This window comes from Biomphalaria glabrata, chromosome 11 (genome assembly GCF_947242115.1).
Source record: "Biomphalaria glabrata chromosome 11, xgBioGlab47.1, whole genome shotgun sequence".
Taxonomy (NCBI): domain Eukaryota; kingdom Metazoa; phylum Mollusca; class Gastropoda; family Planorbidae; genus Biomphalaria; species Biomphalaria glabrata.
Genome location: NC_074721.1, coordinates 7,638,260 through 7,653,215, shown reverse-complemented (window position 1 = coordinate 7,653,215; position 14,956 = coordinate 7,638,260). Strand labels below are relative to the sequence as shown.

General features: G+C 35.4%; 1 protein-coding gene across 1 annotated transcript in view; it reads right to left on the bottom strand.

The window, feature by feature from the left end:
- LOC106054745 (serine-rich adhesin for platelets-like) overlaps positions 1 to 14,236 on the bottom strand; it is a 42,322-nt gene extending 28,086 nt beyond the window's left edge. Inside the window, exons 1-9 of the mRNA XM_056004288.1 lie at positions 14,191 to 14,236; positions 13,681 to 13,910; positions 12,696 to 12,855; positions 5,214 to 5,396; positions 3,906 to 4,037; positions 3,555 to 3,802; positions 2,270 to 2,438; positions 848 to 1,018; positions 27 to 272 (exon numbers count right to left, since the gene is read on the bottom strand). Of these exons, the coding sequence (XP_055860263.1) occupies positions 27 to 272; positions 848 to 1,018; positions 2,270 to 2,438; positions 3,555 to 3,802; positions 3,906 to 4,037; positions 5,214 to 5,396; positions 12,696 to 12,855; positions 13,681 to 13,910; positions 14,191 to 14,236 (1,585 nt within the window). The remainder of the gene's footprint in view (positions 1 to 26; positions 273 to 847; positions 1,019 to 2,269; positions 2,439 to 3,554; positions 3,803 to 3,905; positions 4,038 to 5,213; positions 5,397 to 12,695; positions 12,856 to 13,680; positions 13,911 to 14,190) is intronic.
- Between the last annotated feature and the right edge of the window lie 720 nt (positions 14,237 to 14,956).

Genomic DNA, 14,956 nt, shown 5'->3' with positions numbered 1-14,956 from the left:
AAATGAAGATTATGTATGTCCCTTACCAGTTGTGATTGAAAAAGATTTGTCCATAGTAACTGAAGTTACTGATGGCATTGATGTTTCTGCTGTTGGAACACTTATTTCAGCTGAAGAATATGTCATAGCAGTGCTGCTTGTAGATGAGGATGTTGTAGTAAATGCACTCAAAGTTGAAGTTCCAGGAATTATTGAGGATGCATTAGTTACAGAAGTTGTGTTCCCCCAATAAGTGGCATCAGTTGCATATCTTGATGATGCTATTTTTAACACTAAAAAATTAAAGTATTAATATTTAAATCATAATTTAATCATTTAAAAATAGTTTTTCAGATAATAATTTAACTCTAAATTAATTCTCCACTTCCTTTAACATCCTTACAAATTTGTAATTCAGAAAGAATTTTCTTTTATTTTTTAAGTGTAACACAAAAATTGGTAAGAAGGATTCAGCATGATAACTGACACAACATTTAACAAAAATGTTTTTTCTCTTTATCCATATCTAATTATATCTATGTAGATCATCACTAACAGTAGTGAAAAAGGGGCACTGGATAGATACACATGAAGAGCATTTAGGGAGGGTCCTATATTGCAGATGCCATACACAACAGTAGCAGAAAGAAGGATGAAAGTAGAACAGCCCCTGGTGACTGACTACAGATGCCCAGGGACTACAGATGCCCAACCTGTGACCACAGTTGTATATCAAGGATATGCCTCTTCAGTCACACAATAAGTTGCAAAGGGAAAAGATTGTCTCTCAAGACATAAAATGCCACTGAATATATATATACAATATTATATATATCCTAAGGAGTACAAATGGAATTGATAAAATTACCAGCATCTGTGAGATTTTCTTGAATGTCTTGCAATTGGTCATATCCTGCAGCATTAAGGGCGAATTCTGAACTACTAGCCATATCTAACACTTCATTGGCATCCTTCAGTCCTATACCTACAGTTATGATTTTCACACCACTGTCTTTAAGGATGTTGGCCTGGTCATGAGCTATAGACCAACAACAATGTTTATGTATTAGTTAGTTTTGCGATAAAGAAAAGTTTAAAAAAAAAATAATGAAATAAACTTGATAGTAAGCATCACCAAGAACATAAATATATACATATATATAGAGAGAGATGGCTGACAGGTTAAGTGCTTGACTTCTGAACAAAGGGTCCTGGGTTCAAATCTTGGTGAAGACTGGGATTTTAAATTTTGGAATTTTTAGGATTACCCTGAGTCCACCAACTCTAATGGGTACCTGATTTTATTTGTAGAAAGTAAAGGTGGTTGGCTGTTGTGGTGGTCACATGACACCCTGCTCGTTAACTATGTTCAAAGAATCAGATGACCTTAAATTCATCTGCCCTATAAAATGCAAGGTCTGAAAGGGGAACTTTACTTTTATAGAGAGAGATTGTTAATGGAGGTGTCAGCACAGTGATCATTACTTTTCCCATTAGATTTGGGTAAACATTTGGAAATCCTTATTGTTCCAAAGTTTAACATCTCAGTCCTCCCTCGCATTTGACAACACAGACACCCTGCTTCTTTTTAATACCAAGGGAAGAATATTTGTTTGTCTTTTCTATCTGTTTGTGAATGTTTATTATATGAATCTCATGACAGATAACATCAGCTGAAACTTATTTAAGTGTAAATTTCTTGGTTATAAGTTTTTTAAGTTAATTGAATCCTATAAAATGAAAGATGAATAAATGTTATAGGCCCTAAGGTTAGGCTTACATCTCCATTGATAATATTTATATACTTAAAAAAGTGATTAAATAGATTTTCTTTTACTATGAAATGTTTCTTCTTCATGATCTAAAGAAAACCTGAATCTACCAAAGGATTTATTGCAAATTAATGTTATTACAATCATTTGTTTCAACCAATGAGCTACTGGACCAAAAATTTTCAGGTAAAGAAAGTGCTGGAACAAAACACAAAGTTTTACATCTACACAAACAATAATTAGAAAATAGATTGTCCTATTTACCTCTGTACCTTACTAATGGCTGTAAAATATTACAAATGTTTGTTTGTTTAATTACTTTTTAATGTCAAAGATGTTCATTCAACATTAAAGATTATTTCAGCCAAGCCCCAACCTTTGCTGGATGGTGGGGTATGGTGATGGGCAGGGTTTGAACCTAGGACCATGAAGACAACAGCCCAGAGCAGACACCATACAAACAGGCAGTTAACTATGTTTACTTATTAGAAATATTAAGAAACATCAAAACTACTTACTTTCTGTTGGGTATCTAGACAGTCCATTAGTAATAACAACAAGAATATCTGGCACCTCATCTCTCCCACCTGCTGATGGACCAAACAGGAATGAATTTCTTACTTCAGCCAGACCCAGGTTAGTGTTCCTAGTACTACTGATAGATGGATTGGGTGCAGATAATAATGCCTGAATACAAGATGAAAAATAAAAATTTACATTTGTAAATAATGAAAGATGTTCTAATTATTACTTTATAAAATAAGATTTGTCTTCAATGTTTTGAGGCTCAATTAAATGTCTTAATGAAATTTAGTCTGGAAAGGTTGATCAAGGGATTGAGCATTAGGAGAGGATGAAATGATAACACACCTATATACTGTGGTGGAGTTAGTATAAGTCTTCAGATGTCACAAAATTTATTTTTTTTAATCTTTTTAGCTCACAAAAGAGATTTGCAAATGCTTACATGAATTACAGATGATGATGATTGTCATCTAATCAAATGTGTCTTGTACATTGATTCTATATAATTTGTGTTTCTACTAGGACTTGAGGGGAATCCGCAAGGAAAGAGGAAAATGGACAGGCCCAAGAAATACTTGGAAGAGGTCTGTCATTAGTGAAGCTGAGGATACTGGAATGTTTTGGGAGCAGATGAAGAAAGCTGCTCAGAACCGAGTTTGGTGGAGAGGTGTGGTTAAGTTGGTGGAGAGATGTGGTTAAGTTGGCGGAGAGGTGTGGTTAAGTTGGTGGAGAGGTGTGGTTAAGGCCATATGCTCCTTGGTGGTTTACAGGAATAAGTAAGTCTACTAAGAAATGTAAACAGTGCAGGGAAGTAATAAAAAAATTAATTGAACTTTAGTGCATAAGATTTCTGTGGCATTCTAGTCCTGAAAAGTCCATACAGCTATAAAGACCAGAGGCATATTTGTTTATGGTAGTTCCATTTTTTTAAGTTCAATATTAAGTTATTCCTGTGCATTCAATTTTCAAATTTCATTATAATGGGCATTCTAAATTGGGATTTTGTTTGTGTATACTAATTCTATAATTTCAACTTGGATTAATAATTCAATTCACCAAGATAAATTCTGTTTTATTTTTCACTAATTTTAATATCCCTGAGCTACTCTTTAATGTTAAATCACTAAACTTGTGTTTTCAAATACAAAATTTTACTCCCCCCCCCTCCCCCAAAACACTAGGGTAACATGATAGTGTCACATAATTCATTTGCAAAATTCTTAAACCTCAGTTAAGTAAGAAAATTTACAGTTCCAGACACTTTAAAATTCAACTTACTTCTGAGACTTCATCAATGCTGGTGTAAGTGTCCATGCTAAATAATATATTAGATCTCTTATTGAATACAACTGCTCCAAAGAGATTTTTATCAGGACCAAAGGTTAAGGAGCGCACAAAATTGGATGCAAAAGTGGTTAGATTTGACCAGCTCTCTAGTCCAACACTAGTCGATGCATCGATGAGAAGTATGATGTCAGTCTTGAAAGCGTGAGATGTTGTGGTAGTTGGCTGGTCAGTCATCACTTCTTAAAAACAAAATTATACTCATTGAAATGATTATCTTGTCTATTGTATGATTTAAAAGAACATGATTAAACAGCACATCAAAGTAATGAAGTGGTTTATTACCCTTCTGGGGAGTTGTTACACTTGTCAATGTGCTAGTTAGCAGTGTCAGTAGCCGTGATGTGGTTGTGAGCTCAACACTGTTTGGTCTTGTTGGTGCATCTGATGAGCTGGGAGAAATAGTGGACTCGTAATCTGCAGAATACAGAGTGATAGAGAATGTATTAACAAGTAAAGAGTAAATTTACCCAATCAAATAAAATTTTATGGGGGGTGCAGTAGCTGAGTGGTAAAGCACTTGGCTTCTGAACTGAGATATCCTGGGTTTGAATCCTGGTGAAGACTGGAATTTTTAAATTTGGGACCTTTAGGGCACCACTCTCCTCTAATTTTCCTCTCCTGACAACAGTTGAGGAAAAGTAAAGGCAGTTGGTTGTTGTGTTGGCCACATGATACCCTCATTAGCTGTAGGTCACAGAAAAAGATGATCTTTACAGAATCTGCCCTGTCGATCGCAAGGGGGAACCTTTTTTTTAACTAGAATTAAATTTATGAGTAAGATATTTGATGAAGGCATCAGGATAGTTTAAGATTAAAATATACCTGGACTTAAACTGTACAATATAACATTAAGTCTTGTTTATAATTAAGGTTTGCCTGTTGAAATGTTTACACATTTAGTTGGTTTCACTGTTCCAATCAATCTATTGCAACCAATTTGACCAAAATTTATTAATAAGAGTCAAAATTAATTGAATTGGATGTACGAAAAAACCCAATTGAATCTAAAGTGCTAATTTAATGTTTCAAATAATTGAGTGTAATAGTCTAATATTTCCTTTATTGTTTTATTTATGATTAACCTGTTAACTTTCGTAAAAAACGCAAGCTAAAAATCTATGGCATATTGCAAGCTCTTCGGGCTTGCAAAGACTTTCTTTCAGGGAACAGTACCAGTAAAAAGAAGTACAGTGGACGGGCCAGCCACTGAAAGAGGTTCTATTCAAGGTACAAGAGAGAGGAACAGAGAAAGATGGTTGACAAATCTTGCATGGTGCCCCAACGGTCCAACAGGCTAAGGAATAGGTAAAGATGAAAATGTAGAATATAATGACCACAGGCTATTCAAAATTGAACAAAAATTTTGCAAAATGGAGAGGAATTAGTCATACTTTGTGGAAACAGACAAGAATGACCCAATATGTATTTAAAGAAAATTTACAGAAATAGAGAAAAGCGTTGTAGATCAACTAACAAAACTTCTAAATAACTTATTCTTAAACTAAGCTCATTAAATATTTGAGAACCAACAACATACCTGAGATGGATCAGTAAAAAAAAACAAATATTGCCTAGAATACAAACAAGTACCTTTACAAATAGAGAAGACAAGTTCATTGGAGATGTTAGATAGTGAATCAAAACTCAAGGACTTGAAAACATTTTCAGGACGACTGGCCATAAGTAGTAGCTCTAGAGATTGAACACTGGGAGAGGTACCCACAGCATAGATGGTAGCCCCAGCACTTCGGAGACATTTGGCCTCAGCAGCAGCTGTTCAAAAAATAGAAAATTGATTAAAATGATGATAGAATTTTGAATTTATATTAACTTTTTACATATCTTATCTTATCTTATATAATACAGACGTTACTTCAAAAAAGAAGATGATTACGTCCTACGCGTCATGCATTTAACCAATGACTTAAATTCTGCCAAGTCACTGGTTTTCCTGGCTAGCTCAGGCAACCCATTCCATGCTCTAATAGCACTAGGGAAGAAGGAGTATTTGTACAAATTTGTCCTAGCATATGGGACGAGGAATGTGCCTTTATCTTTGTGTCTTTCAGAGTATTTTATTAAATTTTGTTTTTGTATTTGAAGATTATGGTTCAGTGTTTTATGTATTATTGCTACTTTACTTTTGAGCCTTCTGTCCTGAAGGCTTTCTAAATTTAGTGATTTTACTAAAGGTGTTACTCTAGTCAAATGTGAATATTCGTTTGTTATGAATCGCACTGCTCTATTTTGTGTCTGTTCTAGTTTCTTAATGTTTTCTTGAGTTTAGGGGTCCCAAACAGAGGATGCATATTCTATTATTGGCCTAACCAAGGTTAAATAACATTTTAGTTTTATGTTCTTATTTGATTTATAGAAATTTCTTTTAATAAATCCTAATGCTTTGTTTGATTTTTTTGTAGTTTCATCAATATGTGGATTCCATGACAGTTTTTCATTTATTATAACACCTAAGTATTTTGCGTTTTTAGTCTGTGTTACTGGTTTGCCATGAATAAGATAAGTGGAATTAATTAGTTTTAGTTTTTTTGTTACTCTTAACAACTGACATTTTTCTGGGTGGAAAGACATGCTCCAATTTGATTCCCATTTCTGTAATTCATCTAATTCTCTTTGTAAAATATCTGTGTCTTGTGTTGTTTTTATTGTTCTATATATTATGCAATCGTCTGCAAATAATCTGACTTTTGTTCCTGAAGTAATGCAATTTGGTAAATCATTTATGTAAATTAAAAATAGTAGTGGACCCAAGACTGTTCCTTGAGGTACACCTGAGTTTACTGTTATCGGTGTTGATTTAGAGCCATTTATTATTACAGTTTGTTCTCTCCCTATCAGAAAATCTTTAATCCACTGATGCAGTGGACCATTAATGCCGAAATATTTTAATTTTTTAAGCAAACTATGGTGGTGAACTTTGTCAAAAGCCTTAGAAAAATCTAGTAAGATAGCATCTATTTGTTCACTATTATCTAAACCTTTTGAAAAATCATCAATTAGTCCTATTAGTTGTGTTTCACATGATCTATATTTCCTAAAGCCATGTTGGTATGGTGTGAAGACATTATGTTTGTCTAAGTGGTTTATGATGTTGCTACATATTATGTGTTCTAGGATTTTACATGTGATGCTGGTAAGTGATACTGGTCTGTAGTTTCCTGGGTCAGATTTTTCTCCTTTTTTAAATAGGGGGGTGACATTAGCTTCTTTCCAGTCCTTTGGTACTCTGCCCTGGTTAAGTGAAGCCTGAAAGAGTATTTTGAACACTGGGGCTAGCTCATTACTTAGTTCTTTGAGTAATCTAGCTGGAATACCATCAGGTCCAGAAGCTTTATTTGGTTTAGTGTTGGCTAATAGTTTTTGAATTCCATTTTCTTGTACTACTATATCTTCTATGTTGTCTACTTGGTTCAAATTCAGTAATATGTCTTTTGTCTCCTGGGGCTGAGAATGCTGATGCAAAGTATTTGTTTAGAATGTTTGCTTTAGTTTAATTATCATTATGTATTATGTTATGTTCATCTTTTAATGGCGCTAAGCCTGTTGTTTCCATTTTCTTAGACTTAATGTATGACCATAGGTTTTTGTTGTTATCTTTAGATATTACATTGTTTATGTATTCACTCTGCAGCTGTCTGCTTACTTTTAGGGTTAAGTGTTTAATTTTTATATACTTTTTGTAAACTCTTTCTGCATTAGTTTCTTTAAATTTTCTATATAGGTTTTCCTTCTGTTTACAAAGCTTCTTTAGTCTATTATTAAACCAGCATTTATTTATTTTGTTTGATGTGTATTTAGTTGGTATATGATTTTCTATAATGCTTTTAAGATGATTTTTAATGAAATTCCAGAGGTCATCGACTGGTTGGTTAATGTCTTTTTCTAATAAGAATGTTTGTTGAAAGTTTAATGCAGCTTGGTGTAGTTGTGTTAGGTTACATTTATTCCAGAGTAAGATTTTTCTTTTGGGTTTTGTATTGGCTACAGCTTTTATCTGACTGTGTATTTTTATGATCTCATGGTCTGATAGACCAGGGATAATATCATAATCAACTACTAATCCAGGTCTGTTGGTTAAGAAGAGATCTAATGTGTTGTTTAATCTAGTTGGCTTTTTAATGATTTGATCTAAACTTAGGTTGTGTAAAGTTTCTATGAAAAGCTCATTTATGTCCTTAAGGTTTTGGTGTTTATCTATGGTTAGTGTTTTCCAATTTATATCAGGTAGGTTGAAATCACCCATAATCCAAAAAACTGCATTTTTATTTGTCTCTTTAAGTGTAGTAATCTGATTACATAGTTCCTGCATGTATTCTAAACTAGAATTTGGTGGTCTGTAAATGCTGCCTATTATTAGGGATGTTGAGGTGGTATTAATTTTACAAAATGTTGATTCTATATTTTTTGAGTTAGGTAAGGTAATTTCTTCTGCTATAAGAGTGTTTTTTATTGCTAAAAGAACTCCTCCATGATTATCAGCCCTATCTTTTCTTAAAATTTCATAATTACTATTGAAAATTTCTGCATTATAAATTTCAGGATGTAGCCAAGTTTCTGTGCCTGCAATTATGTCTGGTTTCTCACATTCTAATAAAATTTCTAAGTCTGCTGTTTTGTTCCTAATGCTTTGAAAATTTATTACTAAGGTTTTAAGGTATTTTGGTGTTACTTCTTTAGTAGGTTTGTTTAGTGAGGCTGTTGTATTAATTTTAGTAGATTTAGGTTTAACAGGAGTGGATCTGGCTAGTGGTTGGTGAGTTTGGTTTGGGATGGTGTTTAGGATGTTGTATGGGTTAGAAGTGTCTGCATCAAAGGAATCAAACAGTCCTGATGTAAACTGAGGTAACCCACACGGTACACAGTGCCATGATGCATCTTTGTTGCCTAAGGCATAATACACAGGTGTATTCATATGGAGACATGATGCATGGTACCATTCATCGCAGGTGTCACATTGAATGGCTTTCTGTTTCATGGTGCATACTTTTTTGCAGATGTTGCATCTATCTTTAGATCTAGACCCTGGATTTGACTCTACATCTCCTGCTATTAATATTAACAGTGATAGGTATTTATTTCTGCTGTGTCTGATTGAGAACTTCCATTTGTGATGGGTAATCTTCTTTAGTGTTATGGATGTGTATGTTAGGTTATTTTTTAAGTTGCTTTGATCTAAAGTGTGATGATTGATTATGACTGTTGTTTCTTTTTTAAGTTTAGTGTTGACTAAGGTAGATCTGGTTCTGTGTTCAGCTAGTATGTATTTAGTAATTATTAGGATAAATAGCCAGAGCAATTTCATGATGACTGTTGTTGATTTTAGTTTTTAAAGGGGTCTAGTCTAAATCTAGTTTAAGGTTTACAATGCCTAATTTATGTCTAAATCTAAATTGAAAGCTAATTTACAATGACAATTAAATCAAATGAAATGGTTTATTAAATTCAAAATATGGACCTAGACGATCTAGACTAGATCTAGATCTAATTCTAGATCAATATATTTACGTGTATAATTAACTATATAGAATATTACTATTAGTTATTATTAGTAGTATTAGTAGATGATTAGTAGATCTAAAGCCTTAAATAAAGTCTAAGTCTAACACTAAAACTAGACTAGACTCTAGACTGACTTGACTAGGTCTAGATCTAGTCCTAAGGGCTAAGCTAAGAGTTGTTAATTTGAATTAATTAGTGGAAAAAAAATGCTGAATTAAGTTAAATATATAATTTAAAGATATTAGTTTATTATTTAAATAGCTTTTTTAATGAATTTGGTTTGATTTTAATACAACAAAACGAAAAATTTAACTCATCTCTTATAACCTTAAACATATATATGAACTGAATGAAAAAAAAACTCTAGTAAATTAAAAACATCTATTATAAATTGATTATATTCATTGAATCATTAGAAGGCTGAATGGAAAAATGCTTGGCTTCCAAACTCAGTTTAACTGGAGGTCCCTGCTTTGAATCCTGGTAAAGATAGGGATTTTTCATTTCAGGATCTTTAGGGTGCCTCTGAGTTCACCCAGCTCTAATGGGTACCTGACATTAGTTTGTGAAATGTTAAGTCATTGTGCTGGCCACATGACACCCTTATTAACCATGGGCCACTTAGCTGCCTGTCAAGGAAGCTCAATTTTAAAACCCAAGTCAAGCAGAGTTCTGTTTGCAGAGCATCTAAAAGCAGCATGAAAAACTTCTAACATATATACATATCCCTACATTTACAGAAAAAAGAGATTGGGTCTTGGCTCAATAAATGAGCTATAAGCAAGAAAGATGTGCTGTACAAGACTTACTTAGACTTAGGTCCTCCCGCGCCGTTCGGCGCATTGGGCGGCAAGCTGTCTCCATAATGATCTGTCACTGGCAATGTCTGAAGCCTCTTCCCATCTGGTGTCCACTGTTCTGAGGTCCTCCATGAAGGTGTGTCGCCAGGTAATACGAGGACGTCCCTGTTTGCGCTTTCCTCGTTTTGGCTTCCATGTTATCGCAACTCTTGGTGTGCGTAATTCATTTTGACGTAGAACATGTCCCGCAAACCTCATGCGACGCTCAGTCACAACCTCACTAAGTGTTCGACTCCCAGTTCGGCAAAGGATTTCCTTGTTTGAGATCCGGTCTGTGTATCTGACTCTTAAAATCCGTCTCAGCCATCTCTGTTGAGCCACATTTAGTCTTTTCTCAATTTTGACAGATGACTTCCACGTCTCACATGCATATGTAGCAGTTGGAATGACGATTGTGTTGAGAAGGTGTATTTTTGTCTCGAGTCCAATGGCTTGGCTAGTCCAAATAGGCTGCAGCCTTTGGAAAATGCTCCCTGCCTTTCCTATTCGGCACGCTACATCATGGTAAGCGTCTCCATCATTTGTTATGATGCTGCCAAGGTATGTGAACTTGTCCAGCTCTTCAAGCTTTGACTCGCCAAGTCTGACGGGGACACCCTTTGCCTTATATCCCACTCGCATAATTTTAGTCTTATCCAAGTTTATGCGGAGGCCAATTTTGGGTGCCTCTCTGTCTAGGCTCTCCGTCATTTCTTGAATGCATTTATTTGTAGCCCCGAGTAGTGCAACATCATCAGCAAAGTCCAAGTCCGTCAATCGGAGTTGTTCATGCCATGGAATACCAAAGGCAGTCTGGTTCATTGCTCTCCTCATTATGTAGTCGATGGCTAGGAGGAAAAGGAAGGGAGATAAGATGCACCCCTGTCTCACACCTGTCTCGATTGTAAAAAACTCTGTTGTTCCCTCTTCTGTTTTAATGCAGCAACTAGACTGACTGTAAAGGTGTCGTAGGATCTGGACGAATTTTTCTGGTATACCGTATTCTCTAACTATTTTCCATAGTGATTCTCGGTGGACACTATCAAACGCTTTTTTGAAGTCCACGAAACTGATCGTTAGCCGTTGTTGGTACTCAAAACTTTGTTCTATGATATTTCGTAAAACGAAAATCTGCTCTGTACATGATCTGCCTCTTCGGAAACCTGCTTGTTCTTCTCTGAGCCTTTCATCTACAGACTGTTGAAGCCGTCTCAACAAAACAGTGCTGAAAACTTTGCCTGGGACAGAGAGGAGAGTAATGCCCCTCCAGTTGTTACAGTCTGCCAAGTTGCCCTTTTTTGGAAGCTTTACAATCACTCCCTTTTGCCAGTCCTCTGGGACTTTTGAAGTTCGCCAACAGAGATTTAAGAGATCAGTCATTCTGTTAACAATGCACTGTCCCCCATATTTTAGCATTTCTGCTGATATCATGTCTAGTCCTGGTGCTTTGTTATTATTTAGCACTGCAATGGCCATGGTAACCTCCTCAGCAGTTATTGGGTCTGTCTTGACCTTGAGATCATTGTCTGGAGAGGGGTCCTTGAATATGTAAGTTATGTCTGGCGACAGTTGGTTAAGGGTCTCTTTAAAGTGCTCTACCCATCTTGCATCCTGTTCTTCTTTCGTTAACAAAGTTTTGCCTTGCTTGTCTTTTATTGGTGCCCCATGTCCACTCTTTGCTCCAGTGAGATCTCGGACAATACGATGGAGGGTTTTTGTGTCATTTCTGCTTGCAGCTGCTTGTGCCTCTTGTCCTTTCTGCTCAATCCAGTCCCGTTTATCTTGCCGACAGCTTCTCTTTACTTTCAGATCTGCTTCCCTATAGGCTTCTTCCGCTAGGCTGCGATCCTGTGTTTCATTTTTCTGATCTCGTCTACGTTTGGCCTCTTTCCTCTCATCTATCAATTTCCATGTTCTGTCTTGTATCCACCGTTCCTTGTATGAACCTCGCCTCCTTCCGATAACTTCTTCTGCGCACCCAATAGTGGTATCTTTGAAGTTGGCCCACTCTTCTTCAAGGGTCAATATATCTGCAAGAGCCTCAAAGCGGTTCGTTAGTTTCAATTGGAACTGTGCTGCAGTATTGCCGTCTTTAAGCTTCTCTACATTAAATGGGCGGGGTCGTGTGGCTCGTTTTGGTTGGCGTTTCAATCGGAGCTTACATTTGCCACTGACAAGGTAGTGGTCTGAGCCGATATCAGCTCCTCTGCGGGTCCGCACGTCTAACAGAGATGACCTCCATCGTTTGGAGATGCAAATGTAATCTATCTCGTTGAAGGTTTCCCCATTTGGTGATCGCCGTATGCCGGTCCCAAGCCCGGGTGAGAAAGGAGGAGGGTTTGGCGTGGGGCTAGCGACCCCACCCTGTAAAACCACTATTGCTACAGAAACGGCTGTACAAGAAAAGAGAAAAAAAAAAAATTAAGAAAGAAAAAAAAAATTATAAGATATTAAAGAAACATAAGAGGCCAATTTTAAGGTCCTTAACAATCTTTGGTATGATTTTTTTTTATTTTGGCAATGAAAACTGTTTATCTTAGTTTGAAAATTCTTCAAAAATCAGATTATTTAATTAAATATTTCTTTTTTTTTTCTTATTTAGTCTCCATTTTGCAAAGATGTACAATAGTTTTATATTCAACTTTAATGATTGGAATATATTTTTTTACAATTAATCAAACATTTACTATTAAAAACAATAAATAATGGGCTTTACTTGTGAAAGGTTGATTTGAAAGTCCATCTGTGATCACCACTACAATATCAGGAGCATAGTCCCGACCACCTGCATCACTTGTAAACATTGTGTCTGTGACTTTTCTGAGTGCTTTGTGTATATATGCATACCCTCCATCATAAGTAATCTGTAACAGAGCCTACGAGAAAGAGAAATAACAGTAAAACTATGATACATGAAAGAGGCATTTATTTTATTATCATCCGCCCCCTTGTGTTCCTCATGGAAGATTAGAGCCTCAGTAAAAACACCCCAATATCCAATCTCTTGGAGCTGTGGTGGCTAGGCAGGAAAGCCCTTGGCTTCCAAAATGGGGGTAATTTTGGGATCTTTGGGCACAACTGAATCCATCCAGTTTTAATGGATACCTGACATTAGTTGGGTAAAGTAAAAGCGGTTGGTTGCTGTGCTGGCCACATGACAGCCTCGTAAACTGTAGGCCACAGAGACAGATGACCTTTACATCATCTTCCCTTTAGACCACAAAGTCTGAAAGGGGAACTTTACTTTACTTTTTATCCAATCTCTTGCTAGTCTTCTGATTGCTTCTCAGCTCTTTCCTGCCTGCTCAGCTTCATCTGGTCCACCATGTTCTTTAAGGTCTTTTTATGTGTGTTGTCCCTGGAGATTCCAATTCAGGGCTTGTCTAGCCCTGTTGTTAACATTTTTTCTTAGAGTGTGAAAAATGCATCTCAACATTTTTCAGAGAGCTGCACCTCTTCCAGAGTTTAGTGTTTTGTACTTTGTCATACCACTGTATTTTTAAGATATTTCTCAAACATCTGTCTTGTTGATGAAGGCCTGTATTTTTTTTTTTTTTGCTTTTATAAATCTTTCATGCTTATAGTATGCTCAGTGCATCCGTTGCTATTTTAGCAACAGGGTGAAAGAGTTAAAAATGTCAGATGGGGTAACATCAGTTAATAAAGAATTATATGCTAACAGTTCAATTGTTATAACTCACCTTAGATATCCCCTGCAAGCTACTATGATCTCCAAGATTAATCCAAACAATGGCTTCAGTCCCAAAAGAGACCACACCAAGCCTAAGAGAGTCTGAACCTACCCTAAAATAAGAGGCTGTATTATCCACAAAGTTAAGCTGCTTCTTAAAGTTGGTGGCTCCAATGCTGGTGGAGGCATCAATCACAAAAACCAGATCAGTGGCTGATGTACAGATCTTTGAAGGAGCAGCTATAAGAGAAAAAAACATTGTCAGGTTAATTAAGATGAACCTGTTAATTAATTAAACAAAATTGGAAATGGTCGTTCTAACTAGACCCGTATACACACTTTACAATTAAGACCAATGAAACTGGTTTGAGGATTTGTATATTTTTCAATCCATTATAAGCAGCTTTAGTGTGTATTTTTAAAAATAAGCTTAAGATGTTCATTTAGAAATAAGGATGATTATGTTCTAACTTAAATCTCTAGCATTGTGGCAGTGGGTGTAACTGGGCTAAGTTCAAACTCTGAACCATCTTAATGACAGTCTGAAGTGCATACCAGATGACCATGACGAGATCTCATTTTGATTTTAGAGAAGTGATAGTAAAAACATCTAAGATAACTAAATTCCTTTAAACTAAAAAAAACACAACTAGATTTAGATCAGATCATCTTGCTAGAAACGTTCTTTTTAAATATTGATATCTAGATGAGATCTAAATCTAGACCATTATTTAAACTTAAAAGTGTAAGTAGATCTAGAACTAATTTATACTAGACTCTATAGATATAATAATAGATCTATAGATCTAGATCTATTTGTCTAGAACTTTATCTAATTCTAATAAACCTAGTCTAGATTAAAGTAAAACAGTAAAAGAGAAAATAAATTACAGATCTAGTCAGATCAAGCTAGTCTACTATCTGTCTAGCTATAGCTATAGAAAGATCTTATTTAAATTTAATCCAGATCTATATCAGACCAATAATAATATAGACATATATTATTAATAATATACTTATATTTTTTTAATAATATATTATATATAATATAGGCCTACTCTACTCTACTAGAGTAGCCTAAGTTAGTAAGTAGGACTAGTCACTAGAGCCTAGTCATAGGCTAGTCTAGTCCTAGATCTAGACCTAGTCGCGCTAACTCTACTAGAATCTAGATTATCAAGATTCGATCTGTAATAAGTATAATAATTCTAATTTACTATTTAGACAGAATAGATTCTCTATATCTAGATCTTGGTAAATAGATCAATTATAGTGTCTATAGTCAC